This window comes from Rhipicephalus sanguineus, chromosome 8, assembly GCF_013339695.2.
Source record: "Rhipicephalus sanguineus isolate Rsan-2018 chromosome 8, BIME_Rsan_1.4, whole genome shotgun sequence".
Classification (NCBI taxonomy): domain Eukaryota; kingdom Metazoa; phylum Arthropoda; class Arachnida; order Ixodida; family Ixodidae; genus Rhipicephalus; species Rhipicephalus sanguineus.
Window position 1 is genome coordinate 29,837,986 of NC_051183.1, and position 25,297 is coordinate 29,863,282.

The 25,297-nt window shown below is 44.8% G+C and overlaps 1 protein-coding gene across 1 annotated transcript; it reads right to left on the bottom strand.

Annotated features, from left to right (window-relative positions):
* Nucleotides 1-1,119: 1,119 nt before the first annotated feature.
* LOC119402654 (uncharacterized) lies at nucleotides 1,120-16,398 on the bottom strand (the record flags this gene model as incomplete). The annotated part of the gene is given in 5 exon segments (XM_037669773.1): nucleotides 1,120-1,239; nucleotides 4,280-4,357; nucleotides 7,642-7,728; nucleotides 14,108-14,176; nucleotides 16,309-16,398. Coding segments are annotated over 5 exon segments (353 nt in total), but the record flags the coding sequence as incomplete, so codon positions are not given.
* Between the last annotated feature and the right edge of the window lie 8,899 nt (nucleotides 16,399-25,297).

Genomic DNA, 25,297 nt, shown 5'->3' on the forward strand with positions numbered 1-25,297 from the left:
ACATACATACATACATATACATACATACATACATACATACATACTATAATACATACATATACATATACGGTGCATTACGGCGACGCCGATTGCAAAATCCAGGCGAGGGTGTCTATTAAATTTCTATCACAATAATTGTTTCGTGACATTGGCCCGCCACGTGCTAGTTGATGCCCCGAAGAACCGAAATAAAGTCTTTCCATTCTATTGGTCAATTCGACGTGCTTAGCGCAAGCATGTTTTCCTTTATAAATCGAAGGGGGAAATCCACCACTCCGTAGGTGCACTTTAAACACGGAAAATAGTTTTCCAGGCCGGCCATTTTGACTTTTTTTAATGCGTATAGTATTTATTTGGACAGCTCTAAGTCAATTTAGTGAGCCAACCGACTTCGAATCTAACCACTAACAAAACACACAGTCGTACATTCACACGCGCGAGTCTTCTCTTGTTCTTCTTCTTGTCTTCTATCCTTCTCCCGATCATCTTTACTTCCCCCTTCCCCATCCCTAAAGGCACTGACCCGTGCCCCCACGACGGGAGGCAGAAAATAGGATCCTTTTAATTTCTTCTTTTCTGAACCACACTCTTTCTCTGCCAGAATTTTTTAGCCCCTGGTCTCTTTCGGTCTACAGCAAGACCTTCTCAAATGTGAATCTCAGGCAGCAAGCTCTGCCCGACCTAGTAGCTTAGCAGGCAGAGGTGTCGCGCTGACAAGCTCGAGGTCGCGGCTTCAATTGCCGGAGGTGAAACGCGACATAACTCATGTAGTATATTTGCGTGCATTGTGGAGAACTGCAAGCGGTCAAAATTAGCCCCCTGCAGCGTGCCTTAAGTCATTCTGCTTACGTATAGCCTACGCTGGAGATATGACAGGCTGAGTTTGAATCACCACTTTCCCTATCGCTTGAGAAACTCTCTTTGATTCCTTGTATAACCTTGGTATGGACATTTGTCGTGCATTTTCTCCTTAAATATTTGACGATATGTTTTGCAATTGTTTTCGTTATAGGTGTGTTTACTAAGTATTACCATGTCAGCCAATATTTTGTTCCTCGATAAACAGTTATTAACAATGGCCTGTAAATATCACGTCAGAAAAAGAACGGTGTACGCATGCTCTGTGCATATCATGCTTTATTTATTTTGATACGACGTGTGTTCCTACTTCTTGCCTTTGTTGCCTCCTCGCGTCGCAAAATGCAGATGATCACTCTTGCCGTGTTCGCTGAGAAGGCACTGTGCCAAAGAAAATGTGTAAACGAAAAAGATCAGTAAGCGGCAATCAGCTGTGTGAAGTGGAGAATCAAGTTTTGTAGGACACTAAAAATGCCTATGGCCATTTATCTTCACGCCCACTGTATTCATGAATATTTTGCAGTAGGCCGAGTACACCGAGACAGTCAAAGATACCAGACTTGAATTAATTTGAGGTGTCAATCAACACATAATGTCGCAGCCACCTTCGGCTTTCACATGAGAAAGCCTTGTCACAAGCGTTGAAGGTTGCGAGTAGCAAATGGTCCAGGTTGCAAGAGTGAAACCTAATGTAGGTGCCCCTACAGTATTACAGTATTTGTACGTAATAACTTCAGTAATTTTCTACAGCTTAGCAATGGAACTACACTGACTGATTTTTCCTGGTGGTGTTTCAACTGCTGCTCCGGGGCATCCCATTAAAATATAGCTGTACAAGAATTAGTCCACACTCTAAGAAAAAATTGAGTATTTGGGGAGTGTTTCTGCCACACAGTTTCAATCGTCATCTACCTCACGCACGTGGGTTATCACCGCCGTCCCGGCACTTCCCGGCCACGAACGGCCTGCCCGCTATCAACGTGGCATAGCATTCTTCGTAGGAAAGTGGCAAGAAACTAGTTTTAAAGGAAGGAAACGCAAGCAAGCCAGATGTCGATTATAGTTGTGGGGCAGAAATACTCCCCAAATACTCGATTTTCTTCTTAGAGTGTATGGCATTGGGGTCGTGACGAGGAAGTTACGGAACGTAAAACATAAATTTCATCCTGTGTGGTACTGTTATTAATCCATTAACAATGTGTTCTATTATCACTCAATAAACAAAAACGTACAATGTGCACATTGTGCATTGTATAGTTAATTACCTCTCACGAAACGTCTCGAATCACAGATGTATTTGAGTGAAATATGAAAAATGCCCAGCAAGCGAAAACGCACTCATGCACCTTGACGGGAGATGCGAAAACAGTTGTATGCATTAGGGACCAAACAATGTGCCTGATATCCACCTCGAATTTAAGTTGTTTATTTAAAATTGCGCCTGGTGTGTAATTCGCACAGCAGCGCTTGTTTCTTGTGTACTTGTTTTCTTGTGTAACATACGCATTTTGCCCAAATCTCCTAAATCTTTTCAAAGTTTAGAACTAAGAATAATAACAAAAAGAAGAATTTTCGGGGTTCCATGTGCCATTATGATTGTATTATTATGAGGCATGCGGAAGTGGCGGACTCCAAATCAATTTCGACCACGTGAGTTTACTTACCTTGCACCTAATTCTAAGTACATGATATTATTGCGTTTTGCCCCCATCGAAACGCAAGAAAAAAGTTAACTCGAAGATTCTTTTGGGAGTGCGGGTCGCTCGGCCCGACTTACAGCAAGGCCGAGTGGGATGCGCTTTTGCGCAGCCCAAACCTACAGGACCAAATCCTGGCCGTCCAGCACGCCCACGACAGGGCCGTTAGGCTAGACCTGCCGGTCCCAACGTGGGAGTAGCCGGGTGGCACGGGGCAACCTCTGCGTCTACACTGGACTCTTAATAAAGTTGTACTCTCTCGCTCTCTCTCCTATCCTACTACAAATGTAGTGTCGTTCTTCAAGGCAACTAGTTTGTTCAAACAAAATATTTGCTTCTCATCTTCTAAGCTGTTCTTGCGATCGTTATATTGATGAAAACAAGAGAGAGAAAGAAAAGCAAAGGAAAGGCAGGGAGGTTAACCAGTTTTCTACCGGTTTGCTACCCCACATGGGGGAGGGGGAAGGGGAGGAAGAGAACAAAGAAAGGAAGAAGGAAAGAGAGGACAACCAGTACAAAACCTCATAGGGTCCCTTATGCATTCACTAAGGCAACTCGACGGCGAAAGCCATATTTTTCTTCTCAGTCGATGTATTGATCCTGCCACGCCACGATCCGAAATCTTTGTGCACTTAGCGTGGTTCTGCACCGCCTCCAGGATCGGAGGCACCTCATCTGGTGTTGCGCTGCCTCCGTGATCTGCCCACCTATGGCAAATCTTCGTTGTCACTTGGGGACGGCATCATGTGACGCCACGTCCCGTGACCTGACGTCACGCCAAAACTTGTGACGCCATAATGACGTCACATATGTTTGCCATCTGTGGCGTCATGATGACGTCGTATGGTGACACCATCACGTGATAATCTTTTGCATCACTCCTGTGATCCCCGACGCTGCGGGACGCCGCCACCTATGGTCCATTTTCGCGCTCGATGAGGCATCCACGGCTTTCGCCTTAATAAATTTATTTCATCCATGATGACCAATAGCTAAAAAGTTAGGGTCATTTTCTTCGGGCTAGTCATATGTACGGCCTTCAACGAACGGTCTTTAGGAAAACAGTATCGATGTTTCGCGGCCATATTTTAATGTGAACAAATGTGAAAGCTTTCGTTTCCTAATTTTATTGCGCATTGAAGAACCACATTGAGTTCAAAAGCAAAAAATGTTTCTGACCACCTGAAACGCCGAATTCATCTAAAGCCACAATTTTCGTGTTAAAACCCCGTGTCCGAATTCTAAATAGTCAAAACTTTAAGAAACGCTAAGAAAGCTTCTAAGAAAATGTCTCTTTCGGTAATAGCACATATAAAATAAAACAACTACTTAGATATTTCTTTCTTTTCCAGCCGCATTGGTGGGTCGCTTTTCATTGTCTATATTTCAGATAGGGAAACATTTCGACATATGCATTACAAGTTCTAATTAACGCTGAAATTAGCCCCGCCACGATGGTCTAGTGGGTATGGTGCTCGACTGCTGACCCGAAGGTCGCGGGATCGAATCCCGGCCGCGGTGGTTGCATTTTCGATGGAGGCGAAAATGTTTGAGGCCCGTGTAGTTAGATTTAGGTGCACGTTAAAAAACCCCAGGTGGAATAAACTTCCGAAGCCCTCCACTACGGCGTCTCTCATAATCATATCGTGGTTTCGGGACGTTAAACCCCAGATATTATTAACATTAACGCTGAAATTTGCATTGCCCAAATGGCTCATACTTACCTGAATAAACGTTTCCTGAAGTACCACTGCTTGACGTACTGGAAACAGCAGGCATATACCATGTCCTTTCTTCTACAGCTGCAGGACATGGTGGGCAGCGTCAGTAAATGTGTTCAAAATTTCGCCTACATGCACATTTTCAAGCATTGTCCAAGGCTCGCTGAAGTTAATAGAATATGTTTCAAGAAATGTGTCATCTGTCATCTTTCATGTAAAATGCGTCGGATTTATTCAGAGTGCTGCATGTTTTATTTTCTATGGTATATTTTACTACAAGACTCACGCATTATGGTCAGACATTTACATGGGAAAAGAGAAAGTGGCGTAGATTCCAGATGTACTGCATATGACGCAGTTTTTGTATGTGCGCTATACTGGCGGGATTTTTAAATTTGTCATTTCTAGGAAACCATCGCCAGCTTTACATTTGGTGCACGATTTCGTGGGATGCAAATACGGATTTGTATGTAGCATAATATGCTTTATATACATATTTATGCAATATTAATCAGAACATTGAACATGTTTGGGTGTGGACCAAGTTCGGGTGTGGTGCCCGTTCGCCGCCATGGCCGCAGTGAACAGTTACTGAGCCGTTATTTTCGCCGGTATAAAGTGCTACGCCGCGTCAGTGACGTCAACTACAGAGCGGTCCCGGACACAACATCGCAGGCATGGGCCGTTCACTGATCGTTCACTGATCTTTGTTTGTGCATTTTATTTATATTTGTGAACTCACGTTCTTTATTTCGCTCTTTCGCATTATCTGGGTTTTTTGTTTCATTTCCTTTCCTTTCTCCGCGCCTATGTTGTAGCATCGAGGTGGTGCTATGTTTTCTTTTTTTCGGAAGGGGGGAATATGGCACCTGCATCTAACGGGTCGAAGGCAAGACTGGCTCTCGCCCTAGAAAAGAAAGAAGACCACGCGCTTCTCCGCTCTCGAGCCAGCCCCTATGGTCGCGCTTTTCAGAAGCCAGCTGCTCGTTGGTTTATTAAAGGGCCCTACTCCGTCTAAAGTGTAGTGACAAACTAAGTTACAAAATACTACGGATTATAGAAATTAAGGTCGACGTTTTGACATTCAGTCAACTCTCCGAGTAATTTTTTTACAATATCGAACGCCTCGGCAAAAACAGAAACGGAATGTTTTACTTCTATTTCATGGGAAAATAACCCGCATCATATGATCCGTAATCACAAGTGTCCTTACAATAATCTATAACTTCAGAGTTTGCAGCTAACTAAACTAATTTATTTGACCCAAAGTACAATCTACTGTAATTAGCAAAACTACAACGTGCTCGTTTCATGAAAACAAAAATTTGAGAATGAAAACCCCGAACTATGTGTTTTAGAATGTCAATGTTGTACCCAGTACATCGTAGCTATAAAGTTTCTAAAGCTAACAACATACAAGTGAACTCTGTCGCTCTTTTCAAGTGGCGAAAGGCTGAAGTTTAATGCAGCGGTTTTCTTTTTTAATGTGTATTGAACGTCCGCATTGCCATTTCACAAAGGAACACGAGGTGCTTTATGACGCGAAAGGAGTGAGCATGTTTGACCTGGTCTGTGACGAAACCTGAAATCGAGGATGAGTATGTCATTGCAACGCCATGAAAGCGGAATCATCAGTATTATTCAGGAACCAGTCGAGCGCTTTCTATAATACGAGATTCATATTGCGTCACTTTGAAAGAAGTAATATAGGTTCAGATGTATTTAGTAGTAAGCTCGCGAAATTGTCGCACTTCAGTGTTTTGTCCGAAGTTCATGATAGCCTCTAAAATAAAACGATTTTCGATGTGTTATGCGAAGCGTACATAAATTGTCAGTCAATCACTCAATCAACTTGATTTTGTCAATTTCAAAAGGGGACGGAATGTGCTTGAAAAGCTTACAAGTGTTAGAAGTTGACAAAATTTAGCACGCTTTTTGATAATTTTGCTTTTGATTGGGCCACCTGTTCGCGTTCCTACCATCAATGCTTTCAAGAGTTTCTTTGCTTTTGATCGATTTTCAGGAAAGCATGTAAAATAAAGTTCTAGAAGTTGATAAATTTTTTATCACTGTAGACAGAAGAACCATCTGCGTAGCACAGGGATGTAGTCTATCGCGCATAAATTTACCGACTTGTAAGATGCCCCCGATATCGGAGGGTTGACATCCAGAATACTAAGCAGATCCTCATGGACATATTTTGGCTTAGACCGCCTTTACATGCCGATGTATTCATCAAGGTTCTTGTAATACTTATTTCACTTGAAGTTGGAGGCGACATATTTCGCAGGCTGTGATATGTTTTTCTTTCTCAACAGCTTTCTTATAGAGCTTTTAAGTAACGGCTTACTGTCATCACCAATGATTTAGGCAAGCGGAACACGCTCCTCGGTAGGTGATACAAGGAGTTCTTTAAAATTGACCACTTTTGATTGACTGTCTCTAAAGAAGGAGACTCACAAATCTCCGAAGAAAAAGTTTCGAGTCCTTTGTTAATTTTGCAAGAAAACTTCGGGCAGCTTCCAACTAGTAGTGCCAAGCCTCAAGGAACAACTGAGCTTGGCGGCCGTCCTTGTTTCTCCTCATTTTCCTATTTATTTCTTCCTCTCTTTCTTTCTCTTTCTCTTTGTTTTGTCTCTCTTTTTGTCTGTGTTTATTTACATTTCTTTCTTTCTCTATCTATCAATTTCATTCTCTTTCTGGCTTTTTCATCTTACTTTCCCTTTCTTCCCTTTCTTTCGCTCTGTCTCACTTCATGATTTTTTTTTATCTCTTTCTCTCTATTTCTTTGATTCTCTCTCTTTCTTCCTTATTTCTCTTTTGTCTTGCGCTATGGTTTTTTATCTCTATTTTTGTGCTGGTTTCTTTTTATCTATTTCTCTCTCTATCTCTCTCTCTGTCTTTCTATGCCTTTCTTTCTCTCTCGTAGTCGTTCTCTCGCCCATCCGAGTTATTACATCCCACGCCGTGGATGTCGGCGCACATGTTCTTGGAGCGAAGCCGAAGATGGTGTAGAGGGCGAAGAAAGCGTGTGCCGGCTTAGTTATTGCGTTCACGATGATGATAGTTCTTGTACACGGCTAACAGAGTTTCTCCGAGCTTAAACAGCTGCACTTTTGAAACTTGTCCTATAATTTCGTATGAATCAATTTGATGACTGTCGAGTGTACAGTGTACAGGGTAAATAGTAGAACGTTACGAACACTTGTAAGCTTCCGCCAAAGCTGGAACGCCCGGCTTTCATGAATCCGCATGACGGTTGTAGGTCGGTGAATCTTATTGTACACTGAAAACGTAAAACTAGTTCCTTTTTGCCGAACCAGTGACTAGCTCAATAATTATAGAAATCAAAACTTGATACCAACCTTTAGCGGCTTTTTTTGATGATTTTGCTTTAGATTTTGCCATTTGTTTGCGCGCACCTTTCACCATTGCTTTAAAGAGTTTCTTGGCTTTTGATCGAGGTCCAGGAAATTATGTAAAACAAAAAATCAGAGCTGTTTATGACTAAATTTACATCGTCTTCTGGTTTCGCAAAAGCGGTATCGTCTGCTAAACTGACACTTACATGCATAGATCACAGTTAAGAAACGCCCCTAGGAATTTATAGGCTACTATTGGGATAAATACTCTTTGCTTCATTCTCTAAAGGACAACGTCCGTCTATTACAGACAACAACATCCCGGCTGTGATTAGGAGCGCTTGGTATTAGTAAAAATGTTTAGCTGTGTTAATGACGTTACATAAATTGCCCTGTTGACTTCTCATGCTGAGCATATGAATCGAGCCTGTGGCGTGTCCCCATAAGCCCGCTTTATGTCCTAATACACCTCTTCGTTAGAAATCATTGCAAAAGATCAGGCAGCAACGCCCTATTGGTGCGAAGACTCAGGGAACAGTGCAGCTGGTGGCCTTACCCTCCTCCTTTCCCTCCTCCTGGCCCTCACTTTCCTTTCCCACCTCTTGATATACTATACTATACAAGACAATGCTATGATTTACCCACTCCCCTTCTCCTTTCTCTTTTACTCGCCCTCACTTTCGTTTCCCATCCACTTGCTGTACCCCCCTATACGTGGCTATGCAATGCTTAACCCTCTCCTCCTCATTTCCTTCCTCCTCACTCTCACATCACACATCACCTATACTTCCTTTTCTCAGGCCCTTGCTGTGCGGCTGCATGGCTATGCATTACTTTATCCTCTCCGCTGAGCGGAGCAACTTCAGCAGCGCCTTCGTCGCTTTCTGGTTAGAAGCTAGAACGTTCCGGCACTGCAAAATTGAGTGTTCAGAAAGCGGCTGGTCATCGAGGCGTGCTAGGGTTGCTGACCTCGCTAAACGACTGTGATGTTCCCGTGCTTGAGTGTGTGTGCATTCTTTTTCTTTATTTGTTCTTTTTTTGTTTTTTCTCCCTTGCCCTTCTATCGCCCCTTACCCCTTTCCCAGTGCAGGGTAGCAAACCGAAAAACTTCTGGTTAACCTCCCTGCCTTTCACTTCACCTTTCTCTCTCTCTCTACCCCCTCCGTTCTTCCTTTCCCTCCTCCTCAACTTCAAGTCACTCCTCACTATCACTTCTCTTTCCCACCGCCTTTTGATACTATATAATACAAAGTCATGCTATGCTTTCTTTCTCACGTTCTGTTTCTTTCTAGCTCTATGTTTGTTGCTCTCTCTCTTTCTCTTTCTTTCGTTGTCTCTCTAATACTGCGTTTTTTTTCTCTCTCTCTCTTTCGTTTTCGTTCTCTCTTTCTCTCTACCTTCTTCCCGTTCTCTCGCCCATAGCAACGAAATCATATGATTCTTCTCTATGCGAAGCGAGGCACAGCTGTGCCATGTGGTTGTTAGGCAACGCGCAGTGACGTCATAGCCAGGCACTGTTTCTGGTCTACGCGATACGGACAAACGAAAAGCTTGAGCAGTTCCTCTATGATTGGTTTCCATTCGTGAGCTCAAACTGATAGGTTCCAAGGACGCTTCTACTGAACAATGTGGAAAATTGCTAGAAAAGCATGACCAGCATAATCGGTTTGTGTTAATCATCTTCGTCGATAATTTTCGTCGATAAAGCACACTGGGCTTCTCGACTCATCCTCGACATCATCGTCCAATTTATTTCCAGCGCGGAACGAAGGCATCTCCTCACCACCTCCATCTGGCCTTATGATGCGCGGATACAATGCGTTTTACGCCTGCAAACTTCCAGCTTTCGAACTTTCCTCCCTAGAAAGGCACACGGGCACATTTGTTCCCATTGTTAGGCGAGCGCGAATAGTGAATTTTAGAACTGAATCGAATGCGAATTTTACAGCTATGACACTGAATAGAACACCGATACAAATCGAATACTGTTCGAATAGTTTACGAATAGCAAGGCAACCCTTTTTCAAACGACCCTCTAATTACATATTCTGTCTTAAATAAATACGAACGTTAACAAGGGATCATCATGATTGCTTATAACAGGCAAAATCTTCACAATTATGCGAACTTAGGTAAGCTCGTTCACAGCAGCGTCTAGAGCCTTCGAGATACTTTATAACTCCACGTTTACATATTCGTACTCTCTCCTATCGCCCAACGCTTAGCTACTACGTCACTGCCGTAATGCGTAACTCCACGCCGTACTGCTGAAAACGTTTCTATTTCAACGGGGAGGTTTTACGAGAACAGAAATCTGGGCGAGTTTGTAAGAATTCATCGTAGAGCATGTAGCGCGAAAATTACGGGGACACAAGAGAGCAACATAAACACGAGACGAGCGCTAAAGGTTTTGTACCGCTGGAGGTTTTGTACCGTTAGCTACACTTGCCTAGCCGGAGCCGATGTTGCGTGGAGCGTCATGTTACGAGATAAAGAGGGCGAAGAGGTGGCCAATCCCCCGTCGTGGGTTGATCCATTCTTCTAAGATTCAACCAACCAACCACGAGCGCTGGCTTGTTCCAATTTTCGCTGCCATTCTTCGATGTAGCCAGACATCCAGGTCTGGGTCCCTTCTCAGTGTTTCGCTACAAACATCATTGCACTCCGCGAAATTTCATGGAGGCTGGCCAGGTCTACAAATCATTTTCACATGCATTTGCGCGCTTCCACAAGTAAGTGAATCGAGTCTCCAAGGGTGCATTTCCTTCTACATTCTTCATGCGGCACCTTTGCAGTGAGCGCAAGCCTTGTTTGCACTAGCTGCGAGTCCTTTTAAACGAGCGTCACCAAGCCTTGCTTCAGTTACGAGAATCTCCGCTACGAGAGGCTTTCTCAGTGTTGCGAAGTGTATTAGCGCTCAAATCGGTCCAGTTTGTGCATGAACTCGTACGGAGTAAAAAAATTCGGCTGATCCCACGCCTTATGGGAATCAGTTTCATGCGAAGCAATCAGCGAGTTGCTGTCTATGCTTTGAGTTGCTGTCTATGGCTTTGAGCCAAGAGTTACGAGGTGGATCGACGTGTTTTTGTAAGCGTTGCAGTTGTGTGCACATCGTGGCCTTACAAGGCACGTCGACCACACCCGCGTTTAAAGGGTAACTTATGGTCCCACGTAACGTCAGCAGTCACTTTAAAGCACAGACGTGAGTACTAACGAAACGAAGCGCACTTTACGGTGTCATAATGTGAATACCATACGTAACTTTCGTTAGCGCATTCCTTTGGGGTCGAGCAACGCTTGAATATAGCTTGCTGAATCATAGGAATACAAATGTAATGTTTATTACACTTCTATGAAAGAGGAACAAACACTGGAACCCCAATTCCAACAGGCAATTGTCTGTACTTGCAGGTTGTAAGTGGCCGTTTTAACAGCGCAGCTACTTAAGCTGGAGGATCGGTGCCTAGTTGCTCTCGAAGACTCGGGTGGGTATGTGCCACAGGAATTGGGCAAGCCCCACTACCATGTACAGCCGTTGCGAGCCGAGAAGGAGGAGGGAGGCGAGCATCAAGCGAAATCTCTGCTCGACGAAGCGAGGAGGAGGAAGAGAAGAGAAGTGGAGAGGAGGAGAAGAAGAAACAAATAAAACGACATAACATTTCTTGCCGAAGCGGGATCCGAACCGGGGTACCCACGGTTCGAAGGCGAGTGTCGTAACCACTCGGCTATTCAGGCATGGCAGTAGAACAATCATTTATGGGAACCATATGATTGCGTTGCTATAGGCGAGAGAATGAGCAAAAGATAGAAAAAATGAGACAGAAAAGAGAGCAACAGAGAGAGAAACAGACAGAAAGAAAGATAAAGAAAGAAATAGAGAGAGAGAAAGACAGAAAGAGACATACAGAAAGAAAGCATAGTATAGCGATGTATAGTAGAGTAGAGAAAGGGGGTGGGAAAGGAAAGTGATGGTTAGGAATAAAGAAAGGAGGAGGGCAAGGCCACCATCTCCGTTGATTCTACAGTCTTCTCACCACTTGTGAATACCTGCCCCAATTTTTATTACGTTTTAATCAACTATCCACGGGTATAACTTAACATTTTTTCACTCAACCTAACTCTTATTATCCTATCTATCCAACGCAAACATTCAACATCATCATCATCAGCCTGTCTACGCTCACTGCCGGGCAAAGGCCTCTCCCATGTTCCGCCAATCAACCCGATCCTGTGCTTTTTGCTGCCGCGTTATACCTACAAACTTCTTAATCTCATCTACCTACCTAATTTTCTGTCTCCCCCTCACGCGTTTGCCATCTCTTGGAATCCAATCAGTTGCCCTTAATTAAGGGTAACTGACAGAAACATTACATAGAACCAATAATATCTTTTTAAACGGTTTTTTATTTGCCGACTGTCATGCGACTTTCATTTCAAAATTGTTTTTTTTTTTTGTTATCACGAGAGGTGAACCCCTCTGTTATAGCCTTATGTCGTTAGCAGCTAACGCTTTAAAAGCAGGCCTGTCACGGTTCTACTTTAAGAGCAAACGTGATGTAACGGCGAATGCCTGAGATCCGATGTTTCCTGTCATACTGCCTTTGTCACAAACAGTTTATGATATGCTAACGTGATAGGCACCTGGAGTGCCTTTGCAGCAAACGTTTCGACGCAGAATATTCATCATGGTTAATATAAATGCACATCCTGAAGCGTCGACTTCACAGCCATCTCTTTGTTATTCGTTGTAAGATACAGATTGCATTTTCTTCCGGTCGTGTGTTCTGGATTGTGGGAAAGTAGCCTGCTTTGCTGCCGCCTATCCAATACATAAACATACCAATGTCTACGAATCGAGGTCTTCAATTCCCAGTGCGCTTGCTTGATTGAAGCGAAGCGCACAAATTTACGGGACATGAGAAAGAAGCATACGAACGAAATGCTGGAACTAACAACTGTGTCTAATTGAAAGGAAGCATTCACCCAAGAAGACACAGTTGTTAGTTCCAGCGTTGTGTGCGTATGCTTCTTTCCCATGTCCCGTGAATCTTCTCGCTTATCTTCAAGTAGCATGAACCAACTGGCCCAGATTTTGACACTTCCGCACTTCTTTCCGTTTTCGATTACAGTGTAGTAAGCGCACATTTATAGAATTTGAATGACGCTCTAGCCGCATGTGTGCCGTTGTCGGCGCCGCTGCTGACATGGAGCAGCCTCAATACAGAGGGAGCATGCAAAGTGCAAGCTTCATGGAAATAGGACTCTTTCAATACTACTCAGTATCATTCTTCAATAGGTCAGCCTTTTTAGACGCGGGGCTTTCTCCTGGCGCTGTGTATAACTTGTTTCAATAATTAGATGCAAATCTGTGAAGGTTGCTTTACATAAAGATGCTCTACTAGCTCTAAGAAAAACTTGTGAGTGTTTTTAGTAGATATTTTAAACAATTTACGTAGGCGCAATACTTAGTAAAAATGTTGTAATCCTTCGGAACCAACAAACCGTTTTATACATAGAGTTTCCTACAATACTTACTAGAGGGAACTCTGGCGCTAGTGTCTATGGGAGCTGCAACGCATGACGCTTCAGCCAGCATGGGAATGATGGGTAGTACACAAATTTGTCTAAACTTCGTTCTTTCGGCTCCGTTTGGCTCCGCGTCGGCTGCATCCGCTTTGTCGCAAAACAAAGTTCAGCAGAAGTCAGCAGTTCCACTTCACCACTTTAACTTTTTTAGGCTCACGAAATCAAAGCTGGTCACGAAGTTCACAACGGTCTATTTTTTTATCCGAAACGAACGCCAAAACACAGCAATAAACAAAGCCACAAGTACGTTTGAAGCCGCAAGCACGAAGACTAGGCAAATTTGTGTACTACCCATCATTCCCATGATAGCTGAACGATCGCAGCGCCAGAGTCCCCTCTAGTTAATTTTAGGAAACTCTATGATTTTATACAGCTACAGCACGTTGTTTTAGATCCCTAAGTTTTTTTTCTTTGTTTTAGTTCTTTTGTTTGTCCCTACCAAACACAGAGCCGACCCTCCGGGCGTTATTTTCGCACACTTTACACTCGAAACCTAATTGTATTTTGAGTGATCTCACACTTCATATACGATGCCAAAGAGATATGTTCCTCCGGCGAAATCGAGCCAGTCATATTCTTCATCTACATAAAACATTTGCTCAGGCGAGTTGTCAACCTACTTGTTCCTTCATTTAGGGTAGGATATGTAAACATCATGACCACAAAACGTGCATATTCTTCTGAGAAGACGATTTTTCTGAACTTTATGTTTATTTCATTTCTAGTCTTGTGCAGACAAGAATTAAAATATGATCACCTGCTTAAACAGCCACGTACAATACACTTTCTAAACATATGTAACGTAACAATAAGAGCTTATAGACAACACAGAGGACAGTCTTTATGTGCGCATTCATTACATCGTGGTCATGGTAGTAATTACCTGTTTGTCCGGCGATTACCGCCACCTGTCCAACCTTTTCCATTGCTTTCTCCGCCACACTTTCTTTCGCTGTGATAATGTTTTGAAAGGAAAAATTAACAGTAAAACGTGCTTCAATATCATATTTTATTTAATACGAAAACTTGTCAGCGTATGGCATATGCATCAGCTATCACATAGATAATAATTTCAGTTATATATACGCCGTATGCCCTGTTCAGTTGTAGATTTCACTCATTTGTTAGTAGACTCACACAAAGATGGGTCTTAAAAGCAAGGACTGGATGCATGTTTCGGTAAAATAACATGGCTGTGTAGGGTCATCGCAGTGTTTGTCCATGAGTGCCTTTATTATATTTGTACAGGGTATTTAAGATTTGTTGCTTCTAAACACACAGCTCACTCTTAAGATATTTGTTTTATTGTTTTCTTTGTTTTACAGCTTGTTGTCTTATTTGACACCTTGGCGCGAAGTAGCGGCTCACGTGCCGGAAGTTATCACCAAGCCAGATGACGTGAAATATACAAACGAACTTTGCCAAGCTTATTTCGTAAGTCCACCCTGGCAAACTCGCCAAGGCTTAATTAAAAGGCTTCATATCTATACATGCAGAGTTTCCAGCGATACTCGAATCATACATGTTCACTTCGGATGTGGAGCCACTTTAGTTTCAAATGCAAAGCATTTGTTATGGAACCGAAGGCGCTTCGAGTGTTTCTATCTATCTCGCCGCCTACTTCTGGGCGCTCTCCTGGTCGTCTCTTTAACTTGGTGTATATCAAGATTTGCATGGGAATGAATAGCGAACCTGAGTGCATACCACGATCCATGATATGAGGGTAGTGCCAGTTTATATCTCCCCAGCAACAAGAAAAATAGGCATAAAGACTTTAAAAGACGTTCGTATGTTTTATAAAAAAAGACGTACCATGTCTTAATCGTCAGCGACTTTATTGCAGCATATAAACGTTGAAAAACGACCTACAATGACATTTAGACACCGTTAAAGATCCTGAATCAAGGTATTACGTCAACGGTTGCCCAATATCAGTTTTGGTGGTTGTGCTTGTCTAACATCAAACGGGGTTACAGTGCTGGCAATCCACTTTAAAATAATGAAATAAACACTACATATTGACACGTGTATAAACATAAACGACGATGACGATGGTGAGGTTTCACAGACTCCGGCTAGTGGGACAGTAGGTTTCGGAGTGAAAGACGAGGAAGACGTTTTTCTGTTCAGTGGATTTGAACACGCTGCTTCTCTGTCGCAAGTTGTTCTTCTCGTTTGTTCGCGTTGCACCGCGACAATATGTACTCCCATGACTCAGCAAGCTAGACAAGCGCTGCTCGCTCCGCAAGAATACGCCAACAAACCATGCTTGCACTTCGTTTCGCTAAAACCGACGTCTGTGCTGTAATGCGCTGCCGATGTTACTTCGCAAAATGACCTAAGCTTTACACACCAGCGTAGGCAAAGTGCTTGATAAGCCCGCGATAACACGTAACTACTCAAATACACAGACGTGTCGATTCACCTCGTAATAATTGGCTCAAAGCCAAAAAATGCGGCATCAGAAGCTACTCACTCACTGCTCAACATGAAATCGATTACCACAACCCATGGGATCTACCGGAATCTTTTGATAGTGTTATTTCCAGCAGTCATAACGTGTTATAATTCCGCCCCTTTGTTTGGAGGTTACATATCGTGGCAAACTGAAAACTAAGCTCCCTTTCAATATCCACCGTCACTGTCAAATCCTCTGCAATTTGTCCACGTGTAAGCCTCAATATAATAAGAATTACAGCGTTCTGCGTGTTCTTTCCGAAGCGTAAGTGCAATCGATTAATTTCATACGCAGAGACAGTTACACAAACATTTCTTTAAGAGAAAAGAGGGGCAATGATTGAAGTGCTTGAAGAGCGTCAGAGGCTAGAATTCTCTTTCTGTTTTTCATTTTTCGGGCTTAACAGCGTGATTACATCGAGTCATTGAATATGTTACTCAGATGACTTACAATGCTTGTTTTCCTGGTAATACACTGTTGCTATTCTGTAGCTTGCAAGCCTTACTATACATATTCAGCGCCTTTAAGTCATATATTTTACCGGATATCACAGTAAAGGGAAGCTTCGTTGCTTATTAAAAATAGCATTAAACTACACGAACGTGACAATAGAAATTTACACTTACCGTTAACCTTCGTTATCACCATCAAAAGCACAAGCATATTCAGCAAAGCCAGCTCCTTCATCTCTTTAGTTCGCTTCTTAAGGTCCTCACCTGGTTAAAATGTGGGCACGGGACAAACTTTACAACCAGTCTAAGAAATCTTTCTCGAAAACAGCCATATCAACCGCACGGTACAAATTCTGAAAATGTAGGCAGTGGCCGACTCAACAATGGACTAAGTTCGAGCGTCATGCAAATTTGCGGTTGCATTCGTGTCTCCTTCAAGATCGATTTACAATTGCAAAGGAAAACAATACCTGCATGTTCAGAATAGTCTACTTGCATTACAGGTAGAGCACGACTGCGTGAAAAACAAAAGTCAGTTTCGCCACAAGGGGGAAGCAATGAATGCGACAGCAAAAAATTGGAATGTCATACGCAGCTTAGCAGCTGGCTCCTTTAGAACCTGACCTGGCGTAACTCAACAAAACGCTGGCGTAAGGAAACGGGGCCACTGCAGCAAGCGATGCAACCTTCTCGCTGTGTGTCGCGTCAGCGCAAACTGAGTGGTGAGAACACAACAGGTACAATTGTATGAGCCGCCTGCTGATCCCTATCTACATGGAACGCGTGCGGCCTCGTTCGGCTGCTCAAAGCCCGTACCACCAGCTGAAGCAACCAAGCACTCCCCTCCTCCCCCCTTCTGTTACCTTCCGTGGGCCTTTTGCACGATGGAAGATAGCCGGCGCGCTTCATCTCCGCCTGATCATTCATCGTCCGATGACCATGCGGGCTTTCACTCGCGCATAGAATATACGACGCATGGGCACTTTTATTGCGCTTGGTCATTATACAAAACCTCATTCCAATGGAGACGGCAACGACAAAAATGTAGTTGGAGTGTCCATAAAATTGATATCGCAACAATATATCAAAACTACAGTCATAAATAATTAGCGCTAAAAATAACGGACAAGGTGAAGGCAACAGACAGGACTTGGCACTAAGTCCTATCCATTTCCTTCACCTTCTCCGTTGTTTTTAGCGCTAATTAGTCACGTCTGTACTCAATGCGCACCGACTAGCCCAACTCGCTTCTCCAATATATTAATGGCATCTTTACAGAACTTCCCAGGCAGCACGCCGGCATTGGACCAATCTCGGAACAATGTTGGTAAACATTGGCAGAAATATTGGTCCTGCGTTGGCTTTTGGGGGTTTGCTACACCTAAATGTGCATTGGTCCAATATTGGATGCCAATGATTTTCCAATAATGGCAAGGATGGCTGTAGCCAACATTGTCCGTCCAACATATCGCCAATAATGGCAAGGATGGCTGTAGCCAACATTGTTCGTCGTACGTATCGCCAACATTGTATAAATATTGGCAGCTCCAATATTTTTTGCCAGCCTTTATCGTTGGCTGCACCATCGTTCTTTCATTTCCAGCGTTTAACGCTGGAAATGAAAACATTTTCCACTGAATGTGTAGTTTAACGTGAGGTAATTTTTGTGCACGTAAATAAATGCATGTTGCCCACGCTTTTGCTTTTAGGCAAGCAGCAGGGATAATCAGCGTACAAAAGCTGAGAGTACACACAAGTTTATTCTGCATGTATACATATGGCAAAGATACTGCAAGTTTTGAAAATAATTTCGCATTTCGCGCTTTGTTCTGCTGACCGCTTGCTAGCAGATAACAGCTGCACAGAACCTACACTAATTACCTTCAATAACGTCCTTATATTAGAAATCGGGAAAACGGGACCACTCACAAACACACACAGCCTCCCTAGGTGTTAGCGCTTATTTGATGTGTCAGTTCACCGAAGGTTCAAAAGGAAGTCAGTGAAAAGCGAAGCGTGATACAAAATGAAATAAATGAACATGTACACGTGAACAGACATTCGATACAGCCGAGATCCATAACCACCTTGAACTACCAGAAAGTTCATCGCCTATTTATTAATTAAAAGGTGACTGCGGCAAGAGCTTGAAAGTCTGCGACAACTTCACAACTAATAAAAATTTGTGTGTTACAAATCCATCATTTCTTTGCGCGAATCCAGCGGCGAAGGGCAAATGAAAAAAGGGTGTTAAGCTGACGCACTACAACGCGAGAAAAGAACAAAATAGCACACGCAAATGCTGACAAGCGCACAATCAAGCCCCCCACATCGGTATTCACAAACTAGCAAATTTAAAAAAAACTTACGTGGTAATGTAGACAATAATAAACACAGCACACATTTCACTTACGAACAACACGGAAAGTAACATGCGACGAAGCAGAAAAACGACTTACTGAACGCGATACGAACACAAAAATCCGGCGGAAAGTTTGCGAGTTGTCAGAACACATCGGCGCTCATCTGCGGATCGCTCTTCAAAAGTCAAAACAGTCAGGTCCGATGAAGAACAGGGCAGCTGCCTTCTCACTGTGGCATCGCCGTCGAATCTCGGTATCCGTAGAATCGTGGCATCCTGTCTCGGTATCCGACTCCGTTTTTTCCCGATGACTCTCGACTGAATACTGAGGGGCGCGCGCCCGCCGATGCTGGGAGCCCGAACGAGGGAAAGTAACCGCCACTGACTGACGAAGAATAGCCGCCGGCCAGAAGGGGCCGAAACGCGTACGCATCTTCCGAGGTGCTGTCGTCTCCCGCCATCACCCTCAACCCCCCCCCCCTCGTTTTCACAGGCATTGAAAGCGAACCGTCGTGGGCGGAGCAGCCGTCAAGTGACAAGTGTTTTATGACCAGCGACCACCGCGCTGCCCCACTGCCGCGAGGAGAGGACGTGAAATTCCGCAGCAAAACATGGCGCCGCGCTGCTTCTCCGGCCTCCCGATCACCGAGAACATTTATTCAAAGTGGACACGTCTGGTTGTGTGAAGCGTTGAAAGTGCAAACACAACTCATCGATCATTTAAAGATTCCGCGGGCGATACCGTAGTCTTGGACAGCACGTCGCTGTAGCGCGCACACAAAGAAGTTATAATCCTGTAATCCAACCAGTCGTGTAGCAAACACGAAAATACACAGCGTGGTTGAAGTCACATGAAATGTTTTGATTGTTTGCCGCTAATAAAGCCGTGAGAATAATTTCGGTGCGTGTGCGGTGCGCAGAAGGCGCACCAGCGCAGAGGCCCATTGCGAAGCAGATGACTTCTATTCTACTCCATTAACTCGTCAACGCTATGCACAGCTTCAATCAATGTAAAAACGCGCAAAACTCAGTTGAGAACTTGGTACTTATTTTACATTGCTCAACATCTGTAAAACGAATTTTGTCCAACTATTTTGCATATATTTTGTGCCACACTAAATGCCAACCTAAAAATCAAGACCCTGTGTGCGCCATTGTTCCCTTTCTTATAGATTGGAATTTGCAGTTTTGTTTGTTGGCTGACAACGATGGACTGTTTTTGCCATCTTTATACAGTAAAAGCTCGTTAATTCCACACTTATTAATTCGGAAAGTCGGATAATTAGGACGCGTTCTCTGGTCCCTGCAAGCATGTTTATTGTTTAACGGCATCACACTCTCGTTAATTCGGCCATACCTGTCCGCAACCCGGTTAATTCGGACGAACCTCTTAGTAGGGTGGGGGAAGCTGCGACGAACCTTTGGCCCCCCTAATGGGAAACCCTGCGCACGCCTATGGTGATAAGTAACCAGAAATCTTCTTTGAGGTGCGCTGGATGCCGGACAAAGTGATTTTCATAATAGCGTGCATGCAGGTGGTGGCTCGATTCGGGCTAACCTTCCCTCAGTGATGGTAAAAGGGGAAAAACATTCTTGCCGATTAATCATGTATATGCTTGCCAGTGTTTAAGACATTGGAGCGACAACGTGTAAGTCTGGACAATATTGTCCGGCGCGTAGCATTGGCCGTCCAATATTGTCTAACCAGTCAGATTGACTGGACAATATATCCAATCTACTGCCATTACTTAACCAATATTATTTTACCAACGGATAAGCTGGCCCAATATTGCCATCCATACGGCCTGGTTCTGCCAATATCGTATTTACATCGGGAACCATGGGCCGTTGTTGCCAACCTCAAAGAATAGCACGACCAATATTGTATGTTGGCTGGCAAAGATGGACCATTATTGGCATCCTTGTAGGCTGGCTTGCCAACATTGGTTTTATAGTGGTTTGTATGGGCCATCATTGGGCCATCGTTTGCCAACGTATAAACAATATTGGACCAATGTGCTGTGCTGCCTGGGTTGTAGACAGGCGAGGGGCAAGCCATCGTTGTTCCGGAAACCTTCCGTTTGAGCCGCCGCATGCCGCGTTCCCGTTGAGCCGCCGCATGCCGCACCTTACGTTCGTTTTCAACCATGGCAGAAAAAGAATGTGTGGTCTGGAACGTGCTTACATACGCATTTGTACCGCAGCGTCCTCTCGTGTATTTAAAGTGACATAAAAAGTTGATTAAAAAGCTTGGTCTTAAGGTCCATAATGTGTACATTGAAGTCGCCGACTAGTGTAAAGTGTTTGTGTTTGTAGGTGTTTTATATCGTTCTGTCACAATTATGACACGCCCTTGCGCGCCGCAGCGCCCCTAGCAGACTCCATGCAAAAGTGAGACGCGCCGCCGCCTCGCCGTACACGGGATATGCCTCGACCCTACGGTGCTTCGCCCCTGAAAAAAAAAGAACTTAATTGTGCATATCAGGTAGATGACAAGTGCACGTTACATGAGTTTCGGGCATTAGGAGTTGCTGAAGTCTGCTGCCTTTCATGCAGTCTCTAGTAAGAACAAACGAAAACCAAAACAAAACTATGCTGTAATTAAGACTGTGCTATTAGCTTTGGACCGGTCACGCTCGCATGTTGAAATCCCAGAGCCATGATTAGCGAAAGGCAAAGGTTCATTTTTACATTAGTAGTACACGCTGTTGGGCTAGTTGGTTTACGTTGTCTCAATAGTGAACTTGGCGTCAAAAACACGACCATACAAGAACGCAAATGAACATATAGACATAACGGGCGTTCATTTTTCTTTGTTTACTTGCTGCAGCTGGCAAGCTCCGGATGAAGTAGTGTCGTGCTATTTTGGCGTTGCAGGAAACTATTCTGGCGGTGGTCATCAGCATCGTTGTGGACGCGCACGTGGGAACACAAAGCAAACTCAGCTTTTTTTTTCTCCTACAGGTATGGTAGTTGAACCTTTGACCGCCCTTGTACATCAGACGCTTGACCAAAAGGATGTGGAAAGCTCTGCATAATGTATTTATGCAGTATTCAACTTCGTCTTTTATCTATGTTATCCAAGTGCTACACTCAATTTCGCTTACTTTTTTTTTCGGTGCTAGATATTCGCCCGCGATGTAGCACCATGGCCGCTCTCTTCTGTGGTCGCTTGGCCGCTTCGGAGCGCACTTCGCGACGTATCACACGGGAACAATCCCACAGTTGCAACGTAACAGCGGAGTTCTCAATACATGAGATCCAGATACGCCGGGACCAGAGGAAAACGACGCACCAATTGGGAAAATGCAGCTGTGAGGAACGTAACAGCGGGGTTCTTCTATAGAGGGTGTTTCCAGATATATGCCCGAAAACCATCAAAAATAAGAGAAATGGAAAAAACATGACTGATCCCTCTGTCATAGGAATCGGCATAACACGAAAGTGAAACGTGTCTTCACAGACGTAGTTGAGCGTTTGTTGTGCATCCTTTCGCCCCAAGCGCGAAGGAATGAATGCTACAGCATCAAATTGTGATGTTACGTGAAGAACGGCAAGCCGCTCGAAACTTGCAGTGCGCTGCTCAAGCAGAAAGGACGCGCGGAACGAACATACACAGGATGAGCGCGAACTGCCACAGTTGTAACTTATTTCTGTGTGAGCAGCGCGCTCCTTTTGCAAAAGCGGCCGCTGCAGTGTGCGAGGTGACCTTCGTGCTCTCAACGGAAACTTGCAGGCAGAGCGCAAGACGTACAAACCACCGAGATGACGAGATAAACGCCCGCACGAGCGACCACGCCCTGTCGAGGCGCGCTCTAATCCGCGTGGGGGACGACTTTAAAGCGCGCGCTTCGAGCCCTTCGCGCCATCTCGCTAGTGATAACGAAAACACGCTATATTGCCGATCTCTGAGTACCGCCGCCGGCAAATGGTGTACATAAATAGCTCGCCGTTAGCACAGCAGGGAACATGCAGTCTGTGGCGGAGTCGTTTCGCGCTGCGCGCTAGCGATCGAGAGGTCGTAAGTTCGACTCCCGGTGAGGGAACTTTTTCTTATAGTTTTTTCTTTGCCACATGTTAGTCTTTATATTTTACAACGTCATATCCGTGACGGAAATGCGTCAGTGGAGCCGTGGTGGACCCCGGCGTAAAACACTTTCGTGTTAATGAAAATTACCCTAATTAAACGTTAGTTAACTTATTTCTCTAATTAAGGTCGTAACTGATGCCTCTACTGAACTTAATATGCCTGTCACCACAACGAAAGTAACTATGAAGGCAGCGGGAAGATGTCTCATTTTCCTTATTTCTGAGGATTTTCGGACACATTTCTTGAAACGCCTAGTTAAACCCCGGTCACACGCACAACTGCTTTACCATGCTGATGAACGGGCTGAGGATCCCGTTTATTTATTTATTTATTTTGTGAAGAAGAAGATGCGCCTCCATCCAGCAGCATCGCCAACGCTCGGCTCGCTCGGCTCGTGTTTCGGATCGCCGCTGTGCCTCTGGACGCTTCTTCTCGCTCGCTTGCCGCTGACGACCATCACGTCTTTCAACGACCAATAAACCTCTTCACATTTGGTGGAGGGTGCTGTTCATCCCCGTCGCTACACCCTGGAGCTGCGCAGCCGGACGCTACCGCCGATCATGACTGACCACGCAAACCCACCGGCACCTTCGTCCCTGTCCGTCACCTGCACCGGGCTTCCTCGGCTTCGGGACCCAAAGGTCTTCAGCGGTGCAGATGAGACCGACGTGGAAGACTGGCTTGACCACTACGAACTGGTGAGCGCGCATAATAAGTGGGATGACCCCGACAAGCTAGGCTACGTCATATTTTATCTGACTGGCGTCGCCGAATTGTGGTACAACAACCACAAACAGAACATCCCCACATGGACCGTCTTCAAGACGTCCTGCTCTGAAGTATTCGGTCGACCAGCTGTCCGCAAGCAGCGCGCAGAGCAACGCTTGCGCGTCCGCTCACAGCAGACTGGAGAAAGCTTCACAAGCTATATTGAGGACGTCGTCGACCTTTGTCGACGTGTCAACGACACCATGCCCGAAGCTGACAGGATCAAACACATCCTGAAGGGCATTGACGATGGCGCATTCCAAATGCTCTTGGCTAGGAATCCGGGCACAGTTTCAGAAGTAGTCAGCTTGTGTCAGAGCTACGACGAGTTGAAGAAGCAGCGCGAATGTGAAGAGGTTTATTGGTCGTTGAAAGACGTGATGGTCGTCAGCTGCAAGCGAGCGAGAAGAAGCGTCCAGAGGCACAGCGGCGATCCGAAACACGAGCCGAGCGAGCCGAGCGTTGGCGATGCTGCTGGATGGAGGCGCATCTTCTTCTTCACAATTTATTTATTTATTTATTTATTTACGTAACGGGTGTGATAAGACGCTATCTACTCGTTTTTCTGCAAGTGCTGTGTGTGCCGTCTCTTAGTGCTTGTCCTTTTAGCTCAGCAGCATGGAGGTCACTTAGACAAGACATATAGCCTTATTGTTGAAGGCAAAGGCGCTTAAGGCGCGATCATCGTGGCATCCGTGAATAACAGTTGCTGTGACTTTCGTGGTGCCGGCTGACAATACTCCTTACGGTAACTAGCAATATTGCGACCGTGTTGAACGTTGCAGTGGCAGTCATACTTCGGTTTGCTTCCTACTGGCAGCCTAACTACGGTGCCAGTCTGAACTGATCCCTATATGAAAGAACTTTTCAGGGATCAAGTTCGCCCACCTTATTTGGCTGTCGTCGCAAATTCGAAAAGAGAAATCTTGAATATTACATATAAATCTGCATTGTGTTGTCCCCGCACAACATTGACACTGTTTTTGATATCCTCGTAGTCGATGAAAATAAGGGACAGTCAAGACAATGACTGCATCCTCTGCTCTACAACAAACGTGGTCTAAAAAATTACACCATTTCCCGCTAAAGGAGACCATGAGGTGATGCGAAGCCGGAGCATTTGCACGATCGCGTTCCGTTGGCGTTCTTTGGGCATGTTACCGACCTCGCGTCATGGAACGCAAAGAGGAACGCTACGCGCGTCTTGTCTTCCCTCTAGCCTGGCCGTTAATTCTCACAGGGCGAGCGGGGAACGCGGTCGGCAGGCGTGCGAGAGGGGGGCAGCGTAGGAGAGGAGAGAGAGGGGGAGGGGACGCGCATGCGCTGGTACTCATCGCGGCGTTGCGCAGGAGAGAATTTCGGCATGTCTAACCCGCGTTTCAGAGGAAGAGTGGAAAGGGGGAGGGGAGAGGGGAAGTAGAGGGGAAGAGGAGAAGGGGAATGGGAGAAAGGGAAAGGGGAGAGGGGAAGTGAAGTGGGGGAGGGGAGAGGGTGAGTGGGGAGGGTATGCGCATGCGCAGTAAGGGTGGTCACGCCGCACACCACCACCGCCAACACCACCACCGGATTGAACTCCGCCATAAGATACTTCGCATCTAAAAAGGTACGCGAGTGTAGCATTACAAACATCGGCAATTACATCACAGCGAAATATAAAGAAGGAAAGCGTTTCAAGAATATAAAGTGATGTCAGCACCGCATATGGACATGACACTGCAAACACTATCTTCCACATAATGCTGCCATGCGCAGCTGCTTTATAGAGGCCTTTTGAAAGCCTACTTTGCTTTCAACGTGTACATTGTTACCACTGTATTTATGCCGCCCTTGCCTGCCCTCTCCGATTAATACTCGGATGATGGGGGGAGATAGTTAATCCGTTTTCTTAATTCATTGGATCCGTATATAAGCATTACTTTTTTCTTCCTATCGTTCTGAAGTCT